The 15,714-nt window shown below is 35.7% G+C and overlaps 1 protein-coding gene across 1 annotated transcript in view; it reads right to left on the bottom strand.

Annotated features, from left to right (window-relative positions):
• Positions 1-15,427, bottom strand: part of LOC149424507 (protein spire-like) — a 161,971-nt gene extending 146,544 nt beyond the window's left edge. Inside the window, exon 1 of the mRNA XM_089631070.1 lies at positions 14,632-15,427. Coding sequence (XP_089487196.1) covers positions 14,632-14,953 — 322 coding nt within the window. The 5' untranslated portion in view covers positions 14,954-15,427. The remainder of the gene's footprint in view (positions 1-14,631) is intronic.
• Positions 15,428-15,714: the final 287 nt, after the last annotated feature.

Genomic DNA, 15,714 nt, shown 5'->3' with positions numbered 1-15,714 from the left:
TTTTCATAGTTTCCTAGTAGGAAGGAATTATTAGGGTCGTTGAAAATGCTGTCAAAAAATCATTTACATTATTTTCATCCCTTTTATCTATTATTTCTAAAAGGCGCCCACAGGCGTTACTTTATTAAGCTATTTCTGTGGCATCTGCCAATTGCAGGCCCAGTCTATCCTCGTAGTTATTGTTAAAACTAGATAAAATAAAATTGGGATGTTTCAAACAATTCACATTTTCAACGGTCTCCGTTAATAGGAATACACAAACCAAATGATTCGAGATTCGACTCGGGCTTCCACTCGCAAGGGTGTACGCAGCAGTACATATATCACCATGAGTATAGTTAATAAGCACGCAAGTCGCTTGGCCAACGGGGTCTAGAAATGGTCGATCTAAGTGTGAAAGTGATTTTGATTTATTTTATGAATAATTTTATAAAAAAGACAAAAGTTCCAAAAGGAAACTATCATAAATAATCTGAGCCATAAAACATATTTTTTTAAATGTTTCTTTTGTGCGTTCATCATTTTGTAATGAAAAATAACTTATTAAATAGTTCACGCTTACATTTTGTATGAAGTAATTATTAATTTTGTTTTAATTCTACTTAAGCGAAATTATAGTGTCGCGGTAACATAAAACACAGTGTTTTCCTTGAGACTCTAAAGAAGGACACTGTGTTTTTATTTACCATGGCAGTATAGGAAATTATTCAATTTATAATTGCACATTCTTTGGAACTTCATAATGTAAACCGATTTGTAGTAAAGATTTATAGAAAGTAGTGTTTCAATTGACAGTTTCCCCTTAATCGCCGATTCTCGGCCCGTTTAAGCATTTCATCAAATTTCAACCAACCAATTATCGTCAATTAAATGTGACAGATTTTCAAGCACCACAACGTAAGTATGCATATGAACGTAAAACTTTTAAAATTTACAAGAAGAAATAATTATAAACTGTCAAAAACATAAGATATCGAATTACTGAACAGTTAATAATATAATAGTAAATGCGAGATTTACTAAATCTCAATGTATCAAATAAATAAATCAAAGAGTCGAAAGTACAAGACGAAATATTCGTAAAATGGGAAATTTAAGTGACATGTTTAATCTACGGATAAAGAGTGACGGATACTAATCCCGGCTTACGCCTAACAATAAGAAAGATAACGGTCATAATTCGAAGAAAATTTTATAATACCAATAAAATTATAAATGCTGTGGGTAATACATAATATAGCAAAACGCCGTTACGCAAACTCTGTTATCAGTTCGTGAAAATCATCACAGAAATTTTATAGACGTACCGCTGATAAATCCATTGTATCCTCTCTTTTTTTATTTTAAATTGTTTCAACTATATATGTACCTATTTAATGTAGTTTTTATTTACATATTTATAAAAACTGGTGCATCATTTCTTCCACACTAGGAATTTGGCTGCGTTGTGGGGTATATTTTATATGAAGTTAATTAAAGAACCTACTAAAGACAAAATAAAAGTACAGAATTAAATCTATATAAATAAATATGTAAATGTTCGTTTGTTCAAAATCTAAAATCTCCGAAAGTTCTTCACCAATTGCTTTGAAATTTGGACACAACATTTCATTTTGTATCTATTGTTTATTTTAGCAAGTTACATAAGAACTTAACCCCTTTGTCTTGCAAACTGTAGTAATGTCACCTGATGGAACGAATATGCGTGTGTTTTTATATACCTATATTATATTGATGTCACCTGTGACAGGTCAAAAAAACTTTTTTTTTAAATACAGCGCCATCTGTTGGACAAACGCGCTTTTTTTAAACCGCGCCATATGTTGGACGTAAAAGCAACAAGCGCTATTGTTCATATATATTCACAGACGAACCACAGCAACGCGTGGCGGGGTTCAGCTTTTAGTAATAATAAAATGTAAATAATATAAAATAATTTCGATAATCATTTTGTTCAATTTTGTTTATATTTTTCAGTAAAAAGTTTACGTCGTTTATTTAAAGCTCCATTGTAACCTATCCATCTTTCTCATAAACCACCTATGTATCAGAAATAGAGTTTACAACAGAGCTCTCGGTGGCAGCATCAAACAAAGAGGTTAATGATCAGCAGAGTCCAATACAGAAGATGGAAGGAAGGGCGGTGGCAGTGCCGCCCAGAAGAATGGACGATCAAGTCCCCAGATAAGTAGCACCACACAACCTGTTCTTATTCACGATGGGAGATAGAGCCGAGCGAACTCCACTCCTCCACTCCTCCACTGGACCAATGGCGATGTATGCTAATGCGCTGTGTGTATGCGCAAAATAGCACTATCCACACAAATGCACTCTTATTGTGTTCATTAAAGCTGCAGTGAAAGATTATAGATTTACGACCGCGATTGTACGGTGGAAAGCCGATGTACCTTCAATGATGTGTTTGTGTTACTTAAATCTTTGTTGCAGTTGAATTACGAGGCAATCACAATTCCGGCTTTATATCCGGATAGAAGGCTGCAAAATTGGATGCTAAACAGAAACTACTAACTAGTAATGTGCTGAATGCAAATCTTTAAAAAGACATCTTCCGTTCTTTTCCCAATCTTCTTCTTTTGGTGCCTTCACAGCCTTCTACATCAGGGGTTGCTTCACTACATATTGCAGTCTGGAACTACACTCATACAAGTCACGCTACCACGAATTTCATCAACCTTCTCATGAATTATCAATAATATATATACGAAATTTCGCATGTTTGGCTATTTTATAAAGAGCTTTTTTTATTTGTATTTTCTTCCACGTTAGTTACACTCTTATGTCTTTGGTATTTTGCTTAGATTCACACTTCAAAACTGTGTAAATATTATTATATTTAAAGCTTTGCTTTATTTACAATATTAGGTGTTATTATTTAGATTTGATGTTAATCAGTACTGTACAAATGTACTATAAGTTTGTACAGCGCCCTTGAGGTGTTTTTGCACAAAAACGGCGCTATACAAGTCATCCAAGTATTATTATTATTATTAATATTTGATTTTTTTACATAGTTATGCTATTATCCACGTATCCTGTTACGCTTACATGCAAACATTGTCAATTTTCCTTTAAAAAGCCCGATAGGACGTTAGTGAATAATATTACGTAAATCGTGTACCTACTATGCCCAGTTCCGTCTTTACACTAAGGGCACGTGAGGCACGAGCCCAGGGGCCCCCGGCCCGAAGGAACTCATATTACAGTGTGCCCAGGGGCCCACTGAGCTTAAGACGGCCCTGATTATGCCTTGTACTTGTGAACGTATATAAGTAGAAGTGCCACGTTTCAGGTACCAAATGTCAGGTATTCGTCAATTGAGTTGGTATCAGAGAGTACTCTTAAGTGTCCCTTTCTTTAAATAATGCTATAATGCAAAAATGTAGCGTGTCTAATGTGAACGTCTAAATAGTTTTCGCAAACAATTCACGTACTTCACGTAGGCACTTCTAGCATTAAAAGGCAGATATAAAAGGAAAGAGGGAAACCAGATTGAGATGGATAGGCTTGTGTCCATGTGTTGGAGGGTCGATCTACATTGCACTGTTCGCTACTTTGCATATCAAATGATAGCGAGGCGAGGAGAAAGTCGGATGCAATCATTTATTATAGAGTCACAATAAATCATATGCAATATAACATAGATCAATATGAATTATCAATGGATGCATTTTTCACAAGGCGATAAAATTTTCAAATAATTTACACCCGAACATAATAATTACATTGATCAATAAATTATAATCAAGCCGCATAATTGCATTGTTATTTATGTGCCCATGTAAGCATAGATTTTTTTCTTGTGTGTAAATTTTCTTATAATATTATGCTATCGTAATTATATGTTACAGTTTTGAACAAGGTCAGGCTGAATTAAATCAAACTGTACGTTACCAGGCAGTTATTTTAACGTTTTATTGAACAATAAAAACCTGCCCGCAGCTAATATTATGAATATAAGATTCGTAAAAACGAATATCTACAAATTGTTGTGATAAAAACAGCAATTTTTTACAGAGCCGCGGAGTTGTTGTCAAAATGACCGATATATCATTAAGTTTCCTGTAATTGGTAGATACTTAGATACCTATGTGCGCACACGCGTTTGAAATGTGATATTCTCAGATATACATAATAATATGAAATACCATTATTTTCAAATAAGTGGGAAATTACCACGATTGATTATTTTATTATCTACTTAGGAAGATTACTAAATAATCACTAATTGTATTAAATAAGATATCGAAGCGATATAAACATCGGTAGTTAATATGCAGGAACTTACATATTTTTGATAAATTGAGATATTTTTTTAAGGTGATAAATCATTTCAAGCACAGTTATCACCAAAGGAATTAAGTATTAGGGGTTTACGGAAAGTAATAGTATTTATTAAATAAAAAAAATGTTCAGGATGGTGAAGATTTATGCTTTTTTTGCTATATATTCGCATTGTGGTGCATACAAACGGATAACTTTTAGAAGTAATTCCGAAAACACATTTTATTACACAGGTTATTGTCTTTCTAACCATACTACTTCAATATGATGTAAGATACTCTCTTCGACCTAATCATACTACTCCAATATGATGTTCGATACTCTCTTTGACCTAATAATGCTACTCCAATATGATGTTCGATACTCTCTTTGACCTAATAATGCTACTCCAATATGATGTTCGATACTCTCTTTGACCTACTCTTTTACTTTAACCCTCGCCCTTTGCAGAATCACGATCTTCGCTCGTCAAAGCCTTTTAACTTGGCAGAATGCCAATGTCAACTAGATTCCTCTAGCAATATCTTTCTTGTACTGCAGACACTATCTCCAAAATCTTCTGAGAAAAAATACGAACCACTAGCTTGTACAATCTACAGATAAAAATGACAGGAGATTCCCTTATCAGACACAATCCAGCATACGAAACAAACAAACACAGATATTATTTCTCAAGTTTTGTGTTGAAATTGGGTTATCTCTTATTTTTTGAAGATAACAAGAAATTATCATGATAAGAAAATATGAAAGGTGGACTAAATATTCACCACGAAAGAATAATAACACGAACATAGTAAACGATATAATTAATAAGAACATCATAGTATTATAAAATAATAAAATTAGGTACTTAGTTTTTATCTGCTTTTTATAGATTTATAAATATAGCTACATACTTTGCCGACTAGTTTCGTTATCATCGTAGCACGTGACATTATCATCGCAATGTTAATTAAATGTGTATTAAATAAAATTAAAATAAATAACACTTTAAAACCACAGCTTAGCACAAATAAATATTTTTTTATGTGAAACGTACAAAGAAATAATGATTTATATTATGTGGTTAAACCTAGTCAACACCGTTTTATTGGAGGCTGTATTGCTCCAAAGAGATCTTACTCTCAATTATATCCAAAAACCTTCAGGTGTTCTTCTCATATCAGCAGACTGGTACTGGTCTGGTGAGTGCAAGTATGTACGTGTATAATATTGTAAATAAAAAATATAATGTTTAAAACCTACCTACTTAAGAAGACGAATTTTTAACCCTCAAATTCTTCATTTCATTAAGAGGAACGGCTACGCGGCCTATTAAACCCTCAACTTCACCATTTCATTTCATTAAGAGGAACGGCTACGCGGCCTATTTAACCCTCAACTTCACCATTTCATTTCATTAAGAGGAACGGCTACGCGGCCTATTTAACCCTCAACTTCACCATTTCATTTCATTAAGAGGAACGGCTACGCGGCCTATTTAACCCTCAACTTCACCATTTCATTTCATTAAGAGGAACGGCTACGCGGCCTATTTAACCCTCAACTTCACCATTTCATTTCATTAAGAGGAACGGCTACGCGGCCTATTTAACCCTCAACTTCACCATTTCATTTCATTAAGAGGAACGGCTACGCGGCCTATTTAACCCTCAACTTCACCATTTCATTTCATTAAGAGGAACGGCTACGCGGCCTATTTAACCCTCAACTTCACCATTTCATTTCATTAAGAGGAACGGCTACGCGGCCTATTTAACCCTCAACTTCACCATTTCATTTCATTCAGAGGAACGGCTGCGCAGCCTTTTTCGTACAGAACTTATATTTGGATTTGAGGTCAAAATACTTAAAAAAACTGAAATTTTATTTTTTTTATTTGAAAATTACAGCAAATAGCTAGTACGCATGTGATACTTTATTTATGTGTTTTTTAAATTATAAAATATAGGCCATCAAAGAATTCAATTTTACACGATTTTAGATGCAACTTTGAAATTTTATTAGAGTTAATAGTAATTATTAAAAAAATTAATCCCACCAAAACCTACTATGCTAATGTAATTAAATAAAAAAAAATTATATTGAAACATTGTAAAAAAGAATTTTTGGGTCTAAATTTTTATATTCGACAAATTTGTGTTCCTACGTAAATCGTTTAAGTTAAATTTAAGCCCATCAAAATACTATTTTTAAATAATTAGTGTTACCTCATAATAATTGCTAAAGTTGCCACTAAAATCATAAAATTTCATAATTTGAACCACAAATAAAAAAAGCAATACATTTCCGTAATAGATATTTTTGGTATATATTTTGATTAAAAAAATCAGTTTGATAAAGTATTATATTTATACTTAAATTTTGGACTCAAATCCAAATTTAAGTTGCTCCATTGCATGGATATTAAAGTTCTCGGAGTTATTTAAAGCCAGATGATCCGAGATGGGCGGGCCACTAGGAAGCGGTTGGGGTAGGTGCTGATGGGCGGGGGGGGGCAGGGCGGGCGGAGTGGGGAGGGGAGGCTCTATCGACCAGTGGAGCAACGGCCTTGCCGCCCCCGCCGCCCTACCAAACCGCCCTGAATAAAATAGCGGTGCAGCGCAACGTGGCAACATTTATTTTAGTGCACTTCAACTAAAATATGCAAAACGGATATTAATAATCACCATGGGAATTATCACGAGTGGATCGATAAAAATGTTTATGTACGTAGTTACCTCTTTCATATTCCAGCCCTTTTAATGAAAACATTTTGAAAACATATTTTTTTTATCTACTGACCGCCTATACATATTCAGATAATTGTAATAATAATACCTAAATTACCTCCGTGGTCGAGGGGGCACACTATCCACTGGCAATCCGGAGGTCGCGAGTTAAAATCACGGTGTATGCAAGAAATTTTCGTATTTGATTAATAGGTATTATTTCACGATTAAATCGTTTAAAATAATATAAGGTATATGTGCGACACGTTCCAGAGTGGAAGATACTCTTAGTATCGTTCTGGTGTAAGACTACCAATCGTATCGAAACGTTGCTTGAATTAGCCTTGATTGTGTTTGGTGACCAGATCTGAATAGCCACGAACTTCCCACCTTCCTCTTACCCATCTCCTTTCCCTCCCCACTACCTTCAGCCTTATAACACACCCTATGTAGGGATGCCATAGTCTCACTGGCTCCAGGCGGTTGGGAACAGTTGGGACACTTGTGGGGTATTCACATAAAATAATTACAATCATTTTGACGTCAGTCAATGTATTTTCCTACGCGATACCCTCACCAAAAATGGATGGTAGTATTCGGGGAAATTTGCTAATAAGTATAGATTTAGGATTCCGGTTTCTCAAAAGTGTCAAAACGAATAGTAAAACCACCAAGGTTGACATAAATAAAAAAACCTTTTGATCATAAAACCGGCTCGACACATTTACTATTGTAAGAAACATAGAAATTGACGTCAATGGTATGAAATCATTGAAAAGATTCAAAAGGCATCTTCTCGTTATTCCCCACCGTCCCCAACTACCTGTTGCTTTAACTACCTGCCGTCACGTACCGGATAAGACCCCGGGAGGCTGGGCAGTGGGGAACCGCCTGATGCGGGTTCGCTTCCCAGAACAGATCTTACCTCCTCCCTTACTTAATTTTGGAGGCTGACTAGGGGTTCTATACTTCCATGAAGCAACAGCAATGTATAAAGCAGTTGGCTACGACTGGGAATACCACACTTGCCACAGTTGATTTATCGGAAAGTGGCAACTACATTTCGTAGGACGCGGATAATAACAACGGCAACAATACTACGACAGTGGCAGATGTACCAGGTATGTTCTCGTTTATCACACAATCGACAGTGAAATATTGGGTGCAATAAATACAGTAATAAAGCTTCCAGTATCGGTAAGATCGGTACGCATAAGCCGCTACTATCTCTGATAAGAAAAATCCTAACGAATTAATAATAGTAATAAAATTCTAACCCAATGGACGGATAATGGGTAATCCCGGGCCAATTAAAAGTCGGCATCTCGTTTCTGAGTGTCATCTATTGTAAATTAGCAAGGCCGTTGACATCCGCCATTTAAAAGTCAAACAAATCTGTTTTTGACGCCTTGGCGATCGTTTAAAATACACTCATAGTTTACGGGCGCCTCAATCGAATGAGTATTTCATGTATTGCGGTATCGGGTAAACCGGCTCTGTTCATCGTTCATGGATATGGTCAAATAATATAATCCATTAAATTGCGTACATTAGCTGGGTTCCTGCACGACTGCCATCGAGGTATTCCTGGGTCTAGGTACTCGGTAACCGCTACCTATTCCGTATATGAGATCTGTCTCTGGGCCTACTGGCAACCACGCAGCCTGATGTGGATAGAGCTTTCAATCCCGGGATCTTGAGAACCAGGATCCCGGGAATACCGGACCTTCGTCGGTACAGTAATCCGGGCGCTGCGCTCGTCTTAATCCCGGGATTACATGATTTTTGTTGGTTTCAAGACCTAGTTTCAGCCATGAGAATATATTTTATTATTCGCAGCATGTAGTTTATTGCACATTTTTTCAATTAATTTAATTATTAATTGTTCTGATGAAAAATAAAGATTTGGAACTACAATATCTCGAAATCGGTCGAAGAAAATAAGTCTTTCTCTGTGTCGGAATTAGACATTGAAATTTTAGAGGGAGTCGATTTAAATCGGTTTCTGCAAGAAAGCTTGATTTGAACTATTGATCATCGATTTAATTCCATAATGTCTTCAGAAATAATAACAGCCAGAGATGTATGAAATATTATTGAAAAGGAGTTGTTAAATTTGGAATTCGATAGGCAGCGTGGAGTAAAACTAGAAAAATGCTACGAGGATTTTAAATCAAAATCACTACTAAAATAAGATCATCACTAATTTATGACACTTTGATCTTAATGAGGTCGAATTTAAAGTCTTAAAGTTTTTTATTGTATTATGTAGGTATTTTCGATTATTTTTAAGTTAAGTAAGGTAGGTACTGCACCAGGCATATACCTGAATGGGTAATTCCCTCCCCGGAACAAACAAAAATAAATTACTGTTACTAATTGAGCTTTCAATTAGGTGCCGAATGGATAAGGATTCCGAAAGAAAAAGAAACATTAAAATTTACTAGGAAGGATTAAATTTACGTGGGTTTTATTATATTAACATAATCACTCTGGAACATGCATAATATACTAAAAACCACATTAAAATGTATCATTATACTTTGTGTCAAATTTTGAGTGCCAAAATTATCATAACAAGAGACCTCTTTAAAAAAACGTACAGTATGGCAAACGAAGAAATAGTGTTTTCGACTAATTTTTAGATTATGTATCAAGCTCAGTGACTAATTGAAAATGGCAAAATTCCAATAAAAAATTAAACAACTTTCTTATTTCATAAGTATAAAATCGAATAATTAATAATAATCGTGTCAAGAAAGCGGAGCGCCCATAACGACCTATAGCCCAGTCAATGAAGGGAAAAAAAGACCCAATGTCGGAACTAATTCCCCGGAAGCTGAATTTTTCACAGATTTTAGAAGACCTTTAGACATGTATTTTTACAAAAGTCCCCAACTTTCCCCTTTGTGCTTCCTTCCCCACCCCCTCTTGAATATATTTTTCAAAGCCTTTCGGAATACGCTAATATCTCACTGATGGTTTTATAAAATCAGATTATTTATTTTTTGTTTAGTTTTTAATTAAATATTCTAAAATATTGTATTCTTTCATTTTTGCGAGAAAAGCTATACAATCGCTACAATTTATTAGTAAAGGAAAAATATCAGTTTTTAAAATAGTATTTCAGAATATATTTGCACATAACTTTTTTCTGAGCCTGTTAACGAAAAAAAATAAATCAACAAAACTTGTAGACAATACTTTTAGCTATAAAATAATGTATATAATGATGGGTTTTAATTTATAATAAGGCACGTAGGCTGTTAATAAGGAGCACGGCGTGCGGCGGCTCGAACGCGCAGCGGTTCGCGGCGCAGCGAGAAATTACAAAAACCTATGGAAAGTAATGATTATTTCATGTGTTTGCTTTTTTTTTATAACAAATTCATTTAACGTTGAAGAGTTTTATTGTTATTTACCAGTTTTAGTTCGGAGGTTAGGGGTTAATGAAGCGCTTTCATTATCCACCAACCGCCGTGCCCCTGTCTGGATAAACAGACATATTATGTTGAATGATTGTTTGTTACTTATTATTTAAAGAAAGTTATGTGAAATAAGCCAAAAATACCTACAACAGCGTGGGACTACCCTTTCACAACATTAAAATATTGCAGACCTTATGTTATGGCGAAGTTCTAAAAAATCTTTTGTGGAAATTCTCACTTGTTTTATTATGTGCACCTATCAACAATAAAATACCGAAACAACAAATCACTTAAAATAGTGCATAAATCTAAAATGGTTTAGGCTTTTTAAAATATAGGTACATCTAAAAATATTATAATGACAAAACGGTGTGTAAATTATATTATATACCTCCTTATCAATATTATCTATGACAAAATTAGGCAAATATTCAAATAATTTTCTAGTCAAGAGAGTCTTCCATTTATTCGTCATACTGGGGTGTGTTCAGACATGATAATCAGTTACGGTTGTAGCACATGGCAGAGCAGGTAAATCCAGATTTTCTGCAGCCACAGTAATTTCCACATCCAGACCTGCAGGAACAGGACACCATATAAAGAAGGTCATCAGGAGCAAATGGTTTCAAAAATTTCTTCTTTCCACCATTTTCATTTACATTTTCGTACCTCCATCCCCAGTTTATAGAGTTTACTTTGTTTCCTAACTAAAACTGTACTTGCAAATAAACTCTCAACAAATGTTGATGACACGATTCTGAAGTCGGTGGTAGTTTTGCCAAGTCAAATTAAGATTTAAAAGCTGATTTTGTCGTTAGTCTGGTAAACTTATAGTATCGAACTTCGTTTCAATTAGAGTAGCTACCAAGACCATACATGGCGAGAGCGAATTTTTCTCCATTTTGCAACAAGTTCTCTTCAGTTGGATCTTTTTCCAGAAATGCCTCAGCTGCGCGTTTTGCTTCGGGATTGTTTTTCATCAAATCAACAGCTTTTATCTTTCCTAACCCATATAAAGATGGGGTCCTATCACAGCCCGTAATGGCATGGGTAAATATAATGTGTTTTTGAATATCTTTATGTAACATTATAGGATTCTCTATGACGTAGAAAGTTCTTGAAGGGGCCTTTCCACCAACATCTTTACAGAAAAAAATAGATTATCCTTCAGGTGCAAGACTCACAAGTAATACCAAAATATCACTATCCGTGGCAACAACAATCACTTTAGAGAAGATGTTGAGTTGTTCGATGCCAGTACAATGTCAATATCGGCATCACCTGCGGCCGTGACTGTTTTCAAACCAGATTCACTAAATTCATGACACAGTGCTTCAATCATTATTTTTGTTGGTTTTCTTATTAGATAAAAAAGCTTCCTTCTTAGTCAAACAACGTGTAGTGAAGTTTAATTCAATATCGCACGATGAGTTGTTAGCCGACCTTCGTCTTTGCTCTTCATATTTTACAGTTGGTTCTTCAGGGTATCCATTGAAAACGACAATAGAATGTTTGCCAAATTTAGTATGGACGAAACGTGAGCATGATTTAATGATGTCTCCGTAAGTAGTTTAAGTTTGACAAACAACAGAGTGTAGGAGGTATCCCCCATCGATGACTATTGCAGCATTTTCCAAATCAACTTCTTCATGAATACTTTCGCTAAATACTTTGGCCATACATAATTTTGTTCCTTTACGAAGGGAGACTTCATCAAAAATAGAAGGGGTCTTGAAGCCAATTCATATCCTAAGTAGGTCTAAAGCTTGCTAGGACTATCACTAATGCACAGTATTCTGTTAAATAGCTGCTGGGGGTTTACTGCAACTTGTCTCGTCCTAATAGTTGCGGATTTGAATCTTGCTGGGTAGTCACCATGTCTTTCCTTTTCAGTCGTATATCTCCAAAATTACATCCTTTCATTTTTTGCATAGCTGCCAGGCCCACCTCATAAGCGTTATCACAATTGACACTATTATCTGAAATAAACCCTAAAGATAAAGACACCAGCTCCCCCGAAAGCTTGGTGAACGGACTGTGCTGTCTTAGCCATGATGTATATTTTCCTATATCCAGCTCATCCCTTTTCTTCCGTGATTCGCGCAGCTTAACATGCTGTTCAGTAAAATTAAATTCTATACCGATGAATTCTTCAATGCTCTCTTGCACTTTCACGCAGTAAGTGGTTCCAAGTTTCCACTTTGACAAAGCGTCGTCAGTGATTCCGCGCTCAAGTGTCGAACCTCCTATTGACTTCATTGGTCGCATGAGACACTGCTCGATGATCATGTCCGTCCACGTACCGGACCTATATCTGTCGCTTCTTCTTATTTTAAAGTACCCATTTTCAGTGAATAGTTTATATTCTTCTTTAGTAATTCTTGATTTGAGTTGAAACATACTTTGAACGTACATATGTGCTGATTTTGCGTATGGTAAATGTCCTGCCGGGTGGAAAAATGGAAGCATATCAACAATAGTATTTAGGTGCATTTTCCGATTCCCGGACTTCTCTGCAAATATAAATCTAAGCATGAGGTCGATACAATGTAGAAAGTAAAGCCACAACTTGGCAGTCCTACTCGATGATTCCTTAATCCTGTCTTCACTTGCTTCAATATATGGAATCGTCTCTTTTAGATTGTCATCATTATTAACATCCTCCATATTTTTTTTCCACGTAACTAAATCTTGATACATATTTTCTATTTGTCTTAATTTCCCTTCAATATCTCAGTATTCTTCTCTCATTACGTGGACTTGTCTCTTGAGACGCTGCTGTTAAAGTGTAGGCTCCGTTTGCCCGAGAATATTCATGTCCATGGAGCATGTGGGTTACTGTTGAGGACGCGTAAACTGATTCTCATAATTTTCCCACATACCTTTATTTAAATAATAAGTAACAAACAATCATACAACATAATATGACTGTTTAGCCAGACCGTGGCACGGCGGTTGGTGGATAATGAAAGCGCTTCATTGGGCAGGGGAAAATATTTATATTACCCCCCTCCCCTCCGAACTAAAACTGGTAAATAACAATATAACTCTTCAACGTTAAATGAATTTGTTATAAAAAAAGCAAACACATGAATTAATCATTATTTTCCTTAGGTTTTTGTAATTTCTCGCTGCGCCGCGAACCGCTGCGCGTTCGAGCCGCCGCGCGCCGTGCTCCTTATTAACAGCCTACGTGCCTTATTATAAATTAAAACCCATCATTATATACATTATTTTATAGCTAAAAGTATTGTGTACAAGTTTTGTTGATTTATTTTTTTTCGTTAACAGGCTCAGAAAAAAGTTATGTGCAAATATATTCTGAAATACTATTTTAAAAACTGATATTTTTCCTTTACTAATAAATTGTAGCGATTGTATAGCTTTTCTCGCAAAAATGAAAGAATACAATATTTTAGAATATTTAATTAAAAACTAAACAAAAAATAAATAATCTGATTTTATAAAACCATCAGTGAGATATTAGCGTATTCCGAAAGGCTTTGAAAAATATATTCAAGAGGGGGTGGGGAAGGAAGCACAAAGGGGAAAGTCGGGGACTTTTGTAAAAATACATGTCTAAAGGTCTTCTAACATCTGTGAAAAATTCAGCTTCCGGGGAATTAGTTCCGACACAAAACCTTCATTGACTGGGCTACTATGACACCTTTGTATTATTATACAAATAAAAAACTATTTTTTATTTACATTCGTACGATAAATAAATATAAATATTTGATCGGAAGGGAACAGAATAGATTTGAAACAGAATTATTGATTTAACGGCTGTCACCAGCTGATAAATTTCAGTAGTTCACTGAGAATAAAGAATGTTTACAACGAAATGATGGCAAGTAAATAAATAGTATAATCGTAAATAATGACATACGAAGGACAGAGATCACAATGACACAAAGGAACTCTGATAATGGACCTGTCAATGTAATAATAAAAACTTTCCTACTGAAAATTCGAATGGGGTGGGTTAGTAATGACTTCATCAAAACAATTACGTATAATTCTGTGATTTCCTTTTCAGGATAATATATTTTTGTATTTATTAAATTACTAAAATGAAGATTGTATATCTTTCTGTCTATTTTTTAAGATACTTTAGGGATTGATTTTCTAGGGGTTGTTTCCTAACATATCGTTCTGAGGATTTCATGAGAATGATAGGACATGCTCACCTTTGTCGCGGATGAGTCCCGGTTCCAGTCCAGGTCCAGGGAAAAGCGTTCGGCTGTGCACAGTGCCGTCCCGGTAAAGGTAGAAGTGTGCCGGGAGGCGGGGCGCCCTGGCGGGGGCGCGGGCGGCGCCCTGGACCCGCGCCTTGTTGAAGCCCCTGTGCAGCGCCACGGCCCCCTGGTGGAACAGCGCCCAGGCGTGCTCCTCGCTGATGGGCGCGTTGAAGGCATCCAGCACCTGCTGCAGGGTGAGGCAGCCCTGGCTGTCCAGAGACACCTCGGCGCCTCCGCCCTCCCCGCCTGCCATCCTCTTCGTAGACTTCATGTTATCAACTCACTACACTTCACACTAAACATGAACATCCATCATGCATATCCATCGTCCCAACCAACCGACTTCCCCAATTTACAAATTGCGGGAATTTTAACTGGGGTACCTCTACATCACTCAAAATTACGGAAAGTCACAATTATTATTATTAAAAATTAATAGCACTATTTTAAATTAAACCGAAGAATATTATGAATGTAAAACACAGTTCAGAGAGAGTTGTTATATTGTAAAACGTTTAAAATGTATTGTTTTCACTGCATTGAGCGCACATTTATTTCAGGGTAGTTTTAAAATCACTTTTATATTCAATTACATCATGTATTGCTTCACGGATTATTTAATTAACTTGACAGCCGGTTAAGGGTTCGCGGGAATTATAACGAAAATAATAATATATGTTTATTTACACGTTGTCCGAACGTAGCTTTTTCCGATTTTGACAGCCAAACACATCCCGTGCCGCAACAGACGTCCGGCGCAGACGCACTTTCAAATAAACACAAAACAAACCGTACCGCGCCGGTTTCGAACAAGAGCGACTAGCGGCGGATCTGTGAACTATATCCGTGTCTGTAGGCACAGGCACTGGCAATAAAGGTTTGAAATCGCGCGCGTTTATGAGGTCTACAATTTGTAGTTTTATTTTGTAAAAAATAATCTTTTTTAAATCAGATGACGCCTTGACTATTTTTTGTTTTTTTAAGAAAGAAAATCATTGCAGAAAACCACAACAATTGTAGGGTAGAATGAAA

This window comes from Hesperophylax consimilis, chromosome 4 (assembly GCF_061612785.1).
Source record: "Hesperophylax consimilis isolate HC1 chromosome 4, BYU_Hcon_1.0, whole genome shotgun sequence".
Taxonomy (NCBI): Eukaryota; Metazoa; Arthropoda; class Insecta; order Trichoptera; family Limnephilidae; genus Hesperophylax; species Hesperophylax consimilis.
This window is presented reverse-complemented; position numbering and strand designations above follow the sequence as displayed.